This window comes from Dendropsophus ebraccatus, chromosome 15 (assembly GCF_027789765.1).
Source record: "Dendropsophus ebraccatus isolate aDenEbr1 chromosome 15, aDenEbr1.pat, whole genome shotgun sequence".
NCBI classification, from domain to species: Eukaryota; Metazoa; Chordata; class Amphibia; order Anura; family Hylidae; genus Dendropsophus; species Dendropsophus ebraccatus.
The window spans coordinates 65,319,702-65,335,099 of NC_091468.1; the positions used below are offsets into that span (position 1 = coordinate 65,319,702).

At 43.1% G+C, this 15,398-nt stretch overlaps 1 protein-coding gene across 1 annotated transcript; it reads right to left on the reverse strand.

The window, feature by feature from the left end:
- Positions 1 to 296: 296 nt before the first annotated feature.
- Positions 297 to 10,571, reverse strand: MTRF1L (mitochondrial translation release factor 1 like). The gene is made up of 7 exons (XM_069954296.1): positions 10,148 to 10,571; positions 7,416 to 7,495; positions 6,732 to 6,915; positions 6,492 to 6,655; positions 2,558 to 2,675; positions 1,888 to 2,024; positions 297 to 702 (listed from the first exon to the last, which is right to left on the reverse strand). The coding sequence occupies exons 1-7, from the start codon at positions 10,497 to 10,499 to the stop codon at positions 493 to 495; spliced, it is 1,245 nt and encodes a 414-aa protein (XP_069810397.1). The 5' UTR covers positions 10,500 to 10,571; the 3' UTR covers positions 297 to 492.
- Positions 10,572 to 15,398: the final 4,827 nt, after the last annotated feature.

Here is a 15,398-nt window from a genome sequence, read left to right on the forward strand (position 1 = left end):
AGGTTGTATATCAGCTGAGGACAATTACCTTACACTAATTATATTATAAACGTTTCCTAATTCTGTTATCAGCTCTGCAGCTAACCAGGAGACAATGCTCTTTGTTATGTCACAGTGATACTACCTACTAGACTGGAGATAAACATGCAGGAAACGTGACCTATCGGATAAAATATATAGGGACCCATCTCCAAGTGAATAACACCCAGCTGTCCATTCCCTTATAAATCTCTAATAAAAAAAAAAAAAGATAACATTGAAATGACATAATGCAAAAATGACCCAGAGCTGTGATATTATGAGGATCAGAATAGTTTAATAACACAGACATGGAAGGAACGGTGACAGCAAAGAAGGAAGGACGGGATGTAGCGCTGGAATAGTGCTGCATCCCCTGTACAGTGTGAATGAGTGCAGCCGCAGAGCCAATATTCTTAATACTAGAATGGGCCCCTTATTATACAAGGCAGGAGCCTATGGGATATTTCACCTTTATTTACATATGTTGGCATTGTCTACAATTTCCATGAGGGATTCGTAGTGGGAAAAGTCATTAAGAGCCTGAATCATCTCATCTAATAGTTCATCGCCCAACAAAAATCCGTCCATGTTGTGCACAGACATGCCGATCCGATGGTCTGTAACACGGTCCTGGGGAAAGTTGTACGTTCGGATTTTTTCTGACCTTCCTTTTGTCCCAACCTAGAGGAAGCCATTGATAGTATATCAGTCTCATCTAGAACAACAGTACAACTTAGGGCCCTATTACACGGAGCCATCATCTTCTCCTGTGCTCTGTATGCGTCCCAGCACCACACGCTGCGTGACAGACAGGAGCGTGGACAGGTACAGTATAACCTGCTTGGGAAAGGACTGCACGGACAAACGGCTAACAATGTCCGTGCAGCCCTCGCTAAACGATTATTGGGCTGTGTAATGGTGTGTTTACACAGAGAGATTTATCTGGCAGATTTTGGAAGCCAAAGCCAGGAATGGATTTCAAGAGAGGAGAAATCTCAGTCTTTCCTTTATGACCTGGTCCCACTTTATAGTCTGTTCCTGGCTTTGACTTAAAAAATCTATCAGTTAAATCTCTGTGTGTCCATTTACACAGAAAGATTATCTGCCAATACATTTGAAGCCAAAGCCAGGAATGAATTTGAAAAAGAGGAGAAATTTCAGGCTCTTCTTTATGACGTGATCTCTGTTTATAGTCGGTTCCTGGATTTGGCTTCAAATCTTTGGCAGATAATCTGTCAGATAATCTGTGTAAATGGACCCTAACAGGGCCAGTAAATGAGCGCCAATCTAGCAGATCGACGTTTGTTTACAGTATTAATCGGGCCTTCATCGGCCTGTCTAATGGGGCCCTAAGGCTGGGTTCACACTGTGTTGTTGCAGTCCGTGTATATTTTATAGGGGGGGAATAGATGAAAAAACGTATGACATTGTGTGCAGTCAGTTTGGATCTGTTACTGCATTGAATTTCATTATAAAAAAAATAGAAATCAAAGCAGATTTGTTTTTCTTTCCCATTTTTAGCATACACAGAAATGTGGCTGAGCATGTTTTTGTGTACGTTAAATGTAACCATTTACAAACGGATACATTAAACGGACTGCGAAAACAGTGTGAACCCGGCCTAACTAATGACGAGCGCAACCTCTGAGTGTGCAGCATTTGATTACCAGTGCCTGAAGTTAGATGCAGCCCTAGAGAGTCCTGGATACAGTCATAGGCTGTATCCATGTTTTCCTGAACTCCCTAGGGCTGCATCCAACTTCTCCAGCCACAGGTAATCAAATGCTGCACAATCGGACTCCAGCATGCTCCAGGTGCTCTCATCTCTACAACCAATAACAGAGACTCATATTAAAAACCATTTACCTGGATTTTTCTTGCACTTTGTCGCTTATTAACCTGTTCTTCTAACTTCATGTTGTATAACTTTGCTCGGAGAACTTTCATTGCGGTCTCTTTGTTTTTGATTTGAGATCTTTCTTGCTGGCATTCAGATACTATGCCTACAATGCAAAGGGAGACAAATACAATAAAAGGGGTCAATCACGCAACTACTAGTTCAGCTAATCCTATTACACTCAATAGTCCTATAAGCAATACTATGATTGCTCATGTACTGCATTGATCCATCATATCATGGCTTAATTGCTTCAGGTTGCTGGAGACAGGCTGAAACAACTGAGTCAGGGAGCCCAGGAACCCTCGCAGAGGACTGCACTGACATTGGATCGGCTTCCTGCGATATCACTGTGGGGAGACTATCTGGACCACTGGACCGCCAATTAGGTATGTTTACACCAATTAAATGCCACTGTCAGTTTTGTCAGTGGCCGCTAAATGGTTATACAGCCAGAAGACTGCTCCATGCCAGTTATAAGCGGCGGGCACCAGGACAAGCATACATACTCACTGACACCAATGGTAGTTTTCCAGAAAGGTCACCTCTCATTGTAATTCTGCCTGTGATGATAAAGAACTATATATAGAGTAAATAAGGGGTCAACAAAAAAAGGTAAGTATGACACAGACCACTTACCAGTTGGTATATGAACAATCCTTACTGCGCTGTCTGTAGTGTTTACATGCTGTCCTCCAGCACCGCTTGCTCTTTTGGTTTCAATGCGTAAATCCTTAGGATTAATAACTAAATGAATCTGCAGGCAGAGAAAAGTGATATCCAATAATCAGTACATGTCATACATAGCAGCTTTCATACATTATTCATATATTTTTTCACTTTTGAAGGGTTATTTACCTTCTTTATTTTGAACAGGACACATTATAATCCTTGTACGGGGTGTCAAGGTGGATGACACCTTACGTGGTGTCTCCATGTTTGGTGTGCTTTTTAAGTGTTTTTAATCTTTTTGGATCTATAAGTATTATTTATATCTCTTTTTTGTACCTGTGGAATAAAGTACTGTTATTTTTGAGTTTACTTTATGACTTGTGGTGTGCTTACTTACCATATGGCATATACCTTTCTTTGCTTCTTCCAATAATCAGTACATGTCATACATAGCAGCTTTCATACATTATTTCTGCAGACACTGTAAACGCCTATAAAAACGCCATGTACTTCACGCATTTCTGAGGTTTAATTATTTTTTTTAAAGAACTTTTTCTTCTTTTTTTTGTGGAACAAAAACAAACAAAAAGTTTAGATCAGAGTGGATCTCAGTGTTGTAATCCTTCTGATCATAAGAATATAGCCAAGAGTAGGACTAGCAGGGCCTTCCTTCCTAGTTTCAGTAATCAGTCTTGTCCGATTGTCTGTCTATGTGCCCCAAGTGGTGGAAACTGCTGGGGAATTTGCTGGTGCTATATACATAAACATTATCAGTTGTATTTGAGCACCGCACCAGGGAGTAAACACACTTCACCCAGTTATATCTAACAACTGGAGGGGTCTCAACATGGAGGCCTCTCATCATTAAAGGGGTATGCCCGTGAAATAATTTTTCCTTTCACAGTTATACAGATTTTTAATTTACTTTCATTTAAAAATGTCAATCCTTACAGTACTTATCAGCTGCTGTATGTCCTGCAGGAAGTGGTGTACTATTTCCAGTCTGACACAGTGCTCTCTGCTGCCACCTCTGTCCATGTCAGGAACTGTCCAGAGCAGCAGCAAATCCCCATAGAAAACCTCTCCTGCTCTGCATAGTTCCTGACATGGACAGAGGTGGCAGCAGAGAGCACTGTGTCAGACTAGAAATAGTACACCACTTCCTGCAGGACATACAGCAGCTGATAAGTACTGAAAGGATTGACATTTTTTAATGAAAGTAAGTTACAAATCTGTATAACTGTGAATGGAAAAAGCTGTAGGTGGCATCACACAAAGCATAGGAGAATAGCATCAAAACACTTTTTCTTATTTCCTGTCAGGTTCTGGTTAGTGTTTGAGGCACCATGGATGTGACAGGTTGGGCACTAACTTGAAATGCACGCCAAGTGCTTTCTATCTAGGCTCTGTGCCACATGACTGAGACAGACAAACGTTTTTGGGGATATCACATGCACAGAGAATGGGGAGAGAGAAGAGCTCAGCCAAATGCTTCTCTTCCTGCTCGTTGTAGCAATCACTCTTGGTGTGAACACCCACACACCTGACCGATCAAAGCTTGTAGTCCATTTTATTTACAGAAACCACCATCAGGTGAGACTGAGGATGTGTGTCCTATATGGGACCCCTGTATCCCACTTTAATCCACAAATCAAAGAGAAAAAAAAAAAAAAAAAAAATCAGACATAAGACAAGCTTATGCTGCGTTTACACGGAACAATTATCATGCGAATTTGCACGATATCGAATTCGAACGATAATCGTACGTGTAAACGCAGCGAACGATCAAGCGACGAGCGAGAAATCGTTCATTTTGATCTTACAACAGGTTCTTAAATCGTTTGCAAAAAAATTTGCAGATTGTTCCGTGTAAACAGTCGTTCACCGATTTTACCTATGTGCGAGATAGGCTTAAGCAATCGCAAAATGATCGCAAAACGATTTTTCTGTATGATATATCGTTCCGTCTAAACGCTGCTCGTTATAAAAAAAAATTGTTACTTCAAAATCATTAATCGTACAATCGGGCGAATTATCGCTCCCATTAAACGCAGCATTAGATTATCAATTAAGGGGGCTGGTTGGATCGAAGCTCAGAGGTCGATAGCCCCACACCCAGTGAGCCTAACTGCTTACCGGGCAGAAGATTTCACAGCTAACAGTATGGGAACAGTGCCGAGGATGAAGGTAACAGATATACCTTCATCCTCAACGCCCCATGCCCACCAGGGAGCTATCTGCAGGTTAGATTTGTCACACCCGCTGATAGTTCCCCTTTAAAGTGACAGATACATTCTATACTTTATAGAGTCTAATGCTGCGTTTACACGGAGCGATAATTCGCCCGATCGTACGAAGGAACGATGTGTTTTTTAGAACGATCAGCGTTTAGACGGAACGATATACACTCACTGGCCACTTTATTAGGTACACCTGTCCAACTGCACGTTACCACTTAATTTCTAATCAGCCAATCACATGGCGGCAACTCAGTGCATTTAGGCATGTAGACATGGTCAAGACAATCTCCTGCAGTTCAAACCGAGCATCAGTATGGGGAAGAAAGGTGATTTGAGGCCTTTGAACGTGGCATGGTTGTTGGTGCCAGAAGGGCTGGTCTGAGTATTTCAGAAACTGCTGATCTACTGGGATTTTCACGCACAACCATCTCTAGGGTTTACAGAGAATGGTCCGAAAAAGAAAAAACATCCAGTGAGCGGCAGTTCTGTGGGCGGAAATGCCTTGTTGATGCCAGAGGTCAGAGGAGAATGGGCAGACTGGTTCCAGCTGATAGAAAGGCAACAGTGACTCAAATAGCCAACCGTTACAACCAAGGTAGGCAGAAGAGCATCTCTGAACGCACAGTACGTCCAACTCTGAGGCAGATGGGCTACAGCAGCAGAAGACCACACCGGGTGCCACTCCGCTCAGCTAAGAACAGGAAACTGAGGCTACAATTTGCACAAGCTCATCGAAATTGGACAGTAGAAGATTGTAAAAACGTTGCCTGGTCTGATGAGTCTCGATTTCTGCTGCGACATTCGGATGGTAGGGTCAGAATTTGGCTTCAACAACATGAAAGCATGGATCCATCCTGCCTTGTATCAACGGTTCAGGCTGGTGGTGGTGGTGTCATGGTGTGGGGAATATTTTCTTGGCACTCTTTGGGCCCCTTGGTACCAATTGAGCATGGTTACAACGCCACAGCCTACCTGAGTATTGTTGCTGACCATGTCCATCCCTTTATGACCACAATGGACCCAACATCTGATGGCTACTATCAGCAGGATAATGCGCCATGTCATAAAGCTAGAATCATCTCAGACTGGTTTCTTGAACATGACAATGAGGTCACTGTACTCCAATGGCCTCCACAGTCACCAGATCTCAATCCAATAGAGCATCTTTGGGATGTGGTGGAACGGGAGATTGGCATCATGGATGTGCAGCCGACAAATCTGCGGCAACTGTGTGATGCCATCATGTCAATACGGACCAAAATCTCTGAGGAAGCTTCCAGCACCTTGTTGTATCTAGGCCACCAAGAATTGAGGCAGTTCTGAAGGCAAAAGGGGGTCCAACCCGTTACTAGCATGGTGTACCTAATAAAGTGGCCGGTGAGTGTATATCATATAGTAAAATCGCATTGCGATCGTTTAAGCCTCTCACACACATAGGGTGAAAGACTGTTTACACGGAACGATCTGCAAATTTTTTGCGAACGACGATTTAAGAACATGTTGTAAGATCAAAATAAAGGATTTGTCGCTCGTCGCTTGATCGTTCGCTGTTTACACGGACCGATTATCGCTCAAATGCGATCGTTATCGTGCAAATTCGCATGATAATCGTTCCGTGTAAACGCAGAATAAATGTGATGGCCGATTCTCACAATCCTTACCTCCCTTGGTTGAGGCAGAATGGCCACAGTCATGGTGCTGGTGTGAATCCTTCCTTGTTTTTCAGTCTTGGGTACCCTCTGGACCCTGTGCACACCACCTTCATATTTCAAGTACTTGTAAGCATCAGAACCGCTCACACTTGCAGTTGCATGCCGCACGCCTCCTACAATACACACGACATTCATCGGTACAAGCATTTACGTAACAAAACCAGATACAAAACGTCGTTCATCAGTCACCTAAATCGCTGCGAAAATATCCCAGAACGTCAAAGCTCCAGTTTTTAAAGGTGGCGTAACGCTGATACATATCGAACATCTCAGCGGTGAAGAGCATGGCCTCCTGTCCTCCCACACCGGCCATCACCTCTAATATAAGGTTGTAGTCGTCATCGTCTTCTTTGAAAATTAAAAGCCAAGCCAGCTGTGTAATAGAAACGGTAAGGTTAGGCCAGATTCAAGGCTTCGAGGGATTTCCTGTATAAGGCACAATCTTTCTTCTAAAGGAACGATAATAAGACGGTACAACGTGGCGGAATAGCCAACAGAGGACGTTTTAGGCCCCCCCCTCACATATCCGGGTAAATTTCCGGACCCATAACGGTTCTATAGGGCACAGATAGAGTTCTATGGGGGCATCCAGCATTCCGGACAGCTCTGAAAACCGTCAGAAATTCTGGATGCAAAGCATGGCAGCCCGAGCCATCGCCAGGACAAGTGCTGCCAGGTGCTGACGCCAGCCCTATAACTGTACACGCACCTAATCAGGAGCACTTACAGTGAAATGTGGAGCTGTGATTGACCGGGCTGGGAGCTCATTAAAGGGGTAGTGGATATAGCATCCAAAATTGCTGGAAAACTTGAGGTGAAGTAAGCCGACCACGTTCTGTACCACCTCCCCATGGTATTTTATGTATACTTCACCTGGTACTTCAGATTGAGGAGCTCTTCCTCGCAGGCCGCCATATCCGTCGCTGCTAGAGACTTTAAATCTTCATTTTCCTCTGTAAATAAATGAAAATGCAGAAACAATGAGAGAAGCATAATGTGTGAGGAGAGAGGTAGTGTACTGGTGTTACTGGGAGATCAGGGAGCCATGGGGTGAAGCTACAGCCACAGGGGGCACTCTTCTGCTAGACCAACTACATTACCCACCATACACCTTGTCTGCCGCACTGTCCGTCCGGCTGTCCCTGCCGGTGACCTCAGCATCACAGGCCGCACTCTGTTCCATCTCACCCCCTGGTCAGTGCAGATTGGGGCCTATATAGATGGTTCTTCTCTCCTCCCCCTATGGGGCACTGATCCTCTGCTCCTCCCCACTACGACAAGTGACAGTCCTGGGGTCCACACCTGGTTGGCGCACACACACACACACAGTATATAGGGGGGGGGTCCTCTCGCACACAGTATATATATGGGGGGGGGGGGGGGCTCTCACACACAGTATATTTATATATATATATATATATATATATATATATATATATAAAATATACTGTGTGTGAGAGCCCCCCATATATATATATATATATATATATATATATATATATATATATATATATATATATATATATATATATATATATATATATATGGGGGGGGGGCTCTCACACACAGTATATATATATATATATATATATATATATATATATATATATATATATATATATATATATATATATATATATATATATATACTGTGTGTGAGAGCCCCCCCCCCCATATATATATATATATATATATATATATATATATATATATATATATATATATATATGGGGGGCTCTCACACACAGTATATTATATATATATATATATATATATATATATATATATATACTGTGTGTGAGAGCCCCCCCCCCATATATATATATATATATATATATATATATATATATATATATATATATATATATGGGGGGGGGGGGCTCTAACACACAGTATATATATATATATATATATATATATATATATATATATATATATATATATAGGGGGGGGGCTCTCACACACAGTATATATATATATATATATATATATATATATATATATGGGGGGGGCTCTCACACACAGTGTATATATATATATATATATATATATATATATATATAGGGGGGGGCTCTCACACACAGAGTATATATATATATATATATATATATATATGGGGGGGCTCTCACACACAGTATATATATATATATATATATATATATATATATATATATATGGGGGGGCTCTCACACACAATATATATATATATATATATATATGGGGGGGGGCTCTCACACACAGTATATATATATATATATATATATATATATATATATATATATATGGGGGGGGCTCTCACACACAGTATATATATATATATATATATATATATATATATATATATATATATATATATGGGGGGGGCTCTCACACACAGTATATATATATATATATATATATATATATATATATATATATATATGGGGGGGGCTCTCACACACAGTATATATATATATATATATATATATATATATATATAGGGGGGGCTCTCACACACAGTATATATATATATATATATATATAGGGGGGGGCTCTCACACGCAGAGTATATATATATATATATATATATATATATATATATATATATATATATATATATAGGGGGGGCTCTCACACACAGAGTATATATATATATATATATATATATATGGGGGGGGCTCTCACACACAGTATATATATATATATATATATATGGGGGGGGCTCTCACACACAGTATATATATATATATATATATATATATATATGGGGGGGGCTCTCACACACAGTATATATATATATATATATATGGGGGGGGCTCTCACACACAGTATATATATATATATATATATATATATATATATATATATATATATATATATATATATATGGGGGGGGGCTCTCACACACAGTATTATATATATATATATATATATATATATATATATATATATGGGGGGGGGGCTCTCACACACAGTATTATATATATATATATATATATATATATATAGGGGGGGGCTCTCACACACAGTATATGGGGGGGGGGTGCTCTCACGCACAGTATATGGGGGGGGGGTGCTCTCACACACAGTATATGGGGGGTGCTCTCACACACAGTATATGGGGGGGTGCTCTCACACACAGTATATGGGGGGGTGCTCTCACACACAGTATATGGGGGGGTGCTCTCACACACAGTATATGGGGGGGTGCTCTCACACACAGTATATGGGGGGGTGCTCTCACACACAGTATATGGGGGGGTGCTCTCACACACAGTATATGGGGGGGTGCTCTCACACACAGTATATGGGGGGGTGCTCTCACACACAGAATATATATATATATATATATATATATATATATATATATGGGGGGGTGCTCTCACACACAGTATATGGGGGGGGGTGCTCTCACACACAGTATATGGGGGGGGGGTGCTCTCACACACAGTATATGGGGGGGGTGCTCTCACACACAGTATATGGGGGGGGGTGCTCTCACACACAGTATATATATGGGGGGGGGGGGGTGCTCTCACACACAGTATATGGGGGGGGGGTGCTCTCACACACAGTATATGGGGGGGGTGCTCTCACACACAGTATATGGGGGGGTCCTCACTCACCTGTCACCATCTTCCGCAGCTCCCACAGTTCGTTCTCCTTTCTCCTCAGCTCCGCCAGCACCGGCAGCAGCCGCTTCACCTCCACGTGACTGCCGTCCATCCCGGGCACCTCTCCCGGTGCGCTCCCGGTCACCCCCCAGTGCTGCAGCCGCTGCAGATACCGCGCCCACACGTCACTCCTCATAAACTCTTCCAGAAGGGACGGACGAGCGCTGTCAGACACCGACCGGCTTCCCAGGACTCTCTGCCCCAGTACAGACCTCCTATCCAGTACATTACTGCGTTTTCCCCAAACGTTCCTGGAGACGGTGCGAACTCCACACAGAACACACCGGGCGGCGCTGACCAGCATGGCTCCTGCACACGCTCACCTCTAACCCGTACGTCAATGACGCGCCGCCATCTTGTGATTGGCAATCCACAGCGTTTTTGCGTACACTTGCGACACCGCGTGGCCGTTTTTTGTTATTACATCACAGAGGTTGTAATATTTATAGTGACCGCTTACAGCAGATACTGACACGTGTTTTATCTCTAATCGATTTCCATTTTCTGATTGTCATTTTTTTTACTTGAATTTTTGTCTGCATGCAAATAAGAAACAAAACATCTCATTTAGGGCATGTTTACACTGCATTTTTTTTTTAGTATGAAAAGTCTGCTGTGGAATTTTCAGGATACCCTCGGTGTTCTGACGCAGATTTTCTAGCAACATTCCATAAATTCATAGCGGCATTGGATGTGGATCAGCTCCAAAGGATTAGGATGAAGAAACCGTGTTCATAATGTCAATTACCTCCCGCAACTAAAACTGAGATGCAACAGATGCAAGTAGTAGTTGCAGCAGTAAGGCCCCCTTCACACGTCCGGAAAAACCATCCGGATTTCCTATCAGGAAATCCGGACGGATTTCCGGACCCATACACTTTAATTAGTCACAGACACCCTTCCGGATTTTTCCGGAAGGGTGTCCGTTCCGGAAAATAGATCCGGAAAAAATAGGACATGTCCTATTTTTATCCGGAATTCCGGCCCGGACTCTCCCATAGAAGTCTATGGGAGCGCCAGAATCACGGGAACTTTCCTGAAGTACATCAGGAAAGTGCCCGTGATTCCGAATAAGTGAGAGCCGGCCGGCCCCCGCAGCCACTGGCACCCCTACCTCCCCACCGCACAGGCAGCGGAAGCACAGGCCTCCCTCCCGGCGCCACGACCCTTGCCCTCGGACAGCTTCCACCAACTCCGCCCCCTCCCCCCCCCCCCGGACCGGACAGCATGCACCTACCTGCGCCCCCCCGGACGAGACAGCATGCATGATATTTTCTGAAACTGGCCGTTCCGTGACCCGACAGGTTCATGAAACGGCCGGTCTCATACAGCCTATGAACATGGCCTTAAAGTGACTGTACCACCAGGCCCAGGCTGAAGCACTAGAGGCCGACCCACCCTTAGTGGGAGGAAACCCCTGCCCCTCCATGACGTGACTCCATTAGAATCAATGGAACCCTGTCATAGAGGGGCGAAGGTTTCCTCCCACTAAGGGTGGGTCGGCCTCTAGTGCTTCAGCCTGGGCCTGGTGGTACAGTCACTTTAAAGGGGTTATCCAGTGCTACAAAAACATGGCCATTTTTTCCCCTCTCTTATCTCCAGATTGGGCGTGGTTTGGAACTCATTTCCATTGAAGTAAATGGAGCTTAATTGCAAACCGCACCTGAACTGGAGACAAGAGAGGGGGAAAAGTGGCCGTGTTTTTGTAGCGCTGGATAACCCCTTTAACAACTGGTGGCTGAACCATTTATTCGTTTGGCCATCAGTTATCCCTCCTGTCCTCCCCATACACCCATGGTTCGTCACCGCCCAGCGTTGCAGTGTTCTCTATAGGAAAAAGGCTTTTCTCACCGAGAACAAAGGGTTCAGGCAGTCATTTTCCATCACCCCGATCCCTAACTTCACGACGATTGATGAGTGACGCACTTATCACATGCTCCTCCATGTACGGCCACATCATGGACAGGATTGCCGTTCACAGGATCAGGAAGGAGAGCACAGTAGGATGGTTTGGTGGCTTCTATCTACAGTATGGGGCACAACAGTGACATACTGTAAGTGGCATAAACCTACTGTTGCCGTACAGTAAGTGTTTTTGGGTATAAAGTGCTCCGACAGCAGAAGGGAAGGTATTACTAACATATCTGCCAGAGACTGAATTAGTTTATTGCCTCAGGCAGCTGATTTTCAGAAATTAAAATAATAAAAAAAAAAAATGATCAAAAAGTCCCATTTACACCAAAGAGGAACCACTCAAATCGAAAGGTCACCACGCAAATAAAGAAGCCTCCAGCAGCCGCATTGATGGAAAAATAAAAAGTCTATGTGGAGATTTATCAAACATGGTGTAAACCAGGGATGGGGAACTGTCCAGACATGATGGGAATTGTAGTTTTGCAACAGCTGGAGGGCCGAAGGTTCCCCATCCCTGGTGTAAAGTGAAACTGGCCCAGTTGCCCCTAGCAACCAATCAGATTCCACTTTTCATTCCTCACAGACTCTTTGGAAAATGAAAGGTGGAATCTGATTGGTTGCTAGGGGCAACAGGGCCAGTTTCACTTTACACCATGTTTGATAAATCTCCCCCTATAAGGATTAAAATAGGATTATTTTGAGCATTTTTTGACAAAAAAAGTAGTTTTAACGCATCAAAACAATACAAAAGCTACGTTAACATCAGAATCATTGTAATCCGACCTACAGAATCAAGGTTTAAGGGTTTTTTCACAAAAAAAAAAATTGTTTTCAAATCAACTGGTGCCAGAAAGTGTCAGAGATTTGTCATTTACTTCTATTAAAAAATCTCCAGGCTTACAATACTTACCAGCTGCTGTATGTCCTGCAGAAAGGGGTTTAGTCTTTCCAGTCTGACACAGTGCTCTCTGCTGCCACCTCTGTCCATGTCAGGAACTGTCCAGAGCAGGAGAGGTTTTCTATGGGGATTTGCTGCTGCTCTCGACAGTTCCTGACATGGACAGAGGTGGCAGCAGAGAGCACTGTGTCAGACTGGAGAGAATACACCACTTCCTGCAGGACATACAGCAGCTGATAAGTACTAAAAGAATTTTTTTATTTTTTATTTTTTGTGAACAATAAGACATGAGTCGTGAGAAGTGAAACGCATTGGTTCAAATCTTGTATGTGTGATGGTGCGTTCATTGATTTTAATGTGGAGAAGCAGTAAAAGTCTAAAGAAAAAAAACACTGTGGGCGGTTTGGTAACGCTTTTGCAGGGCACAGATACACTTTCAGGCCAGCAGGTGGCACTCCTGCATCATGGTTGCATCAGACCTGCATGAAGTAAAATCAATGGGAGGCGAGTGTTATTATGTGCCGGGTATATGGAAAGATTGATTTATGCACAAACAACAACAAAACGATACTCAGTGATTTCCCACGAGCAATGAAAAAGATTTACTGGAGTTTTCTGAAAAAAAGTGCTGCGGCTGCTATCAGGGGGGTTTGTTTTATACTTTTTATTTGCCTTCTGGCTCCGCGAGCTTTGCAGGCGATGCAGCAAGGAGCCGGACAGCGCACTTACAGCTCCAAAGGAATTCATATTAATGCGCAGCAAGTGCTATGATTTATACATGTTACAGGGGGTGGGGTGAAGAATGAAGGGCAGGGACACCTCGGCACATTTATATTATTATTATTATTATTATTGATTTGTTTCTTTAATGAAGAATGAAGCAACTTTCTGCTGCGTTTACACGTAACGATTATCGTGCGAATTTGCACGATAACGGTCGAATTGGAACGATAATCGTACGTGTAAACGCAGCGAACGGCGCACCATAAATCGTACATCGTGATCTTTCATCAGGTCAGCAAATCGTCGTTCATCGTCGCAAATCGTTCCGTGTGAACAGTCGTTCGACGATTTAACTAATGTGTGAGATAGGCTTAAACGATCGCAAAACGATCGTAGTGCGAATTTTCGTACGATATATCGTACCGTCTAAACGCTGATCGTTATAAAAAAAAAATCGTATATCCGACATCGCTAATCGTACGATCGGGCCAATAATCGTTACGTGTAAACGCAGCATTCCTAATAGTCATTATTAAAATCTACTCCTATTAGACTGACTGTAAGGGTCCTATTACATGGAGCGATTTTTAACGACTAACGATAAAAGATCGCAAACGAGATTGTTTATCGGTAACGTGAAATTGTTCACCATATTACACAGAACGATGGTCGTTAGATACGATCGTTACTATGATCGTTATTGTGATCGTTACTATGATCGTTATTGTGATCGTTACTATGATCGTTATTGCGATTGTTACTATGATTGTTATTGTGATCGTTACTATGATCGTTATTGCGATTGTTACTATGATCGTTATTGTGATCGTTACTATAATCGTTATTGTGATCGTTACTATGATCGTTTACTCCATCTGATCCCAGCAAAACAATGGACAATGAGCAATTACACTGAACGATTAGTGAAAAAATGCGGAACTTAAGCGAACAAATAATTTTTGGTTCAGATCTAAATCAACGATCAACGATTTACGAATGATTTTTCGATCGTTGCCTGCAATTACACAGAACGATTATCATTTAAATTTGAACCATATACCGATTTTTCGCACGATAATTGTCCCTTTAAGGGTCCTATTACACAGGCCAACTATGACCCGATCATTTAGATCTGGTAGATCGGCGCTTGTTTACTGGACCTATTAGACGGCCCGACAATCGGCCAGTAAGACGTTAGCGATGTCCATGCACCTCTTGCCCAAACATGTGACACCTTACCTCTCCCTGCTCCCGGTCTTCTCTCCTGTGCAGTTTCATGGTCCCAGTGGGGGCAGCGTCCAATTACAGGCCTCAGCCAATTACAGGCCAGTACCGCTGCAGCCTGTGATTGGCTGAGCGGCCTGTCAGCTGACAGGACGCTTGGACGCTTCCCCCGCTGGGACCGGGAAGCTGCGGAGCACAGGAGAGAAGACCGGGAGCAGGGAGAGGTAAGGTGACAGGTGTTTGGGCAATCATCAGCCGTCAGCTGCGCATGACTATTATACGTAGTGATGCACAGTTGGCGTCCGACGATTTTAGGCCCAAACCTGAACCATGGATCAGTTCATCGGCTGATCGTTGTTTCTATTACACGAAGCAATAACCAGTCTGATTCACCCCGATTATCGCTCCGTGTAATAGGGCCCTAAGGCATGTTCACGTCTCATT

Excerpts from the sequence above, each read along its gene's own strand:
- MTRF1L (XM_069954296.1), bottom strand. The coding sequence starts at position 10,499 with ATGCTGGTCAGCGCCGCCCGGTGTGTTCTGTGTGGAGTTCGCACCGTC. Across the intron at positions 6,916-7,415 it reads TCCTCAATCTGAAGTACCAG|CTGGCTTGGCTTTTAATTTT; the intron begins GTGAAGTATACA and ends TCTATTACACAG. Across the intron at positions 2,676-6,491 it reads TTCTGCCTCAACCAAGGGAG|ATTCATTTAGTTATTAATCC; the intron begins GTAAGGATTGTG and ends CTCTGCCTGCAG.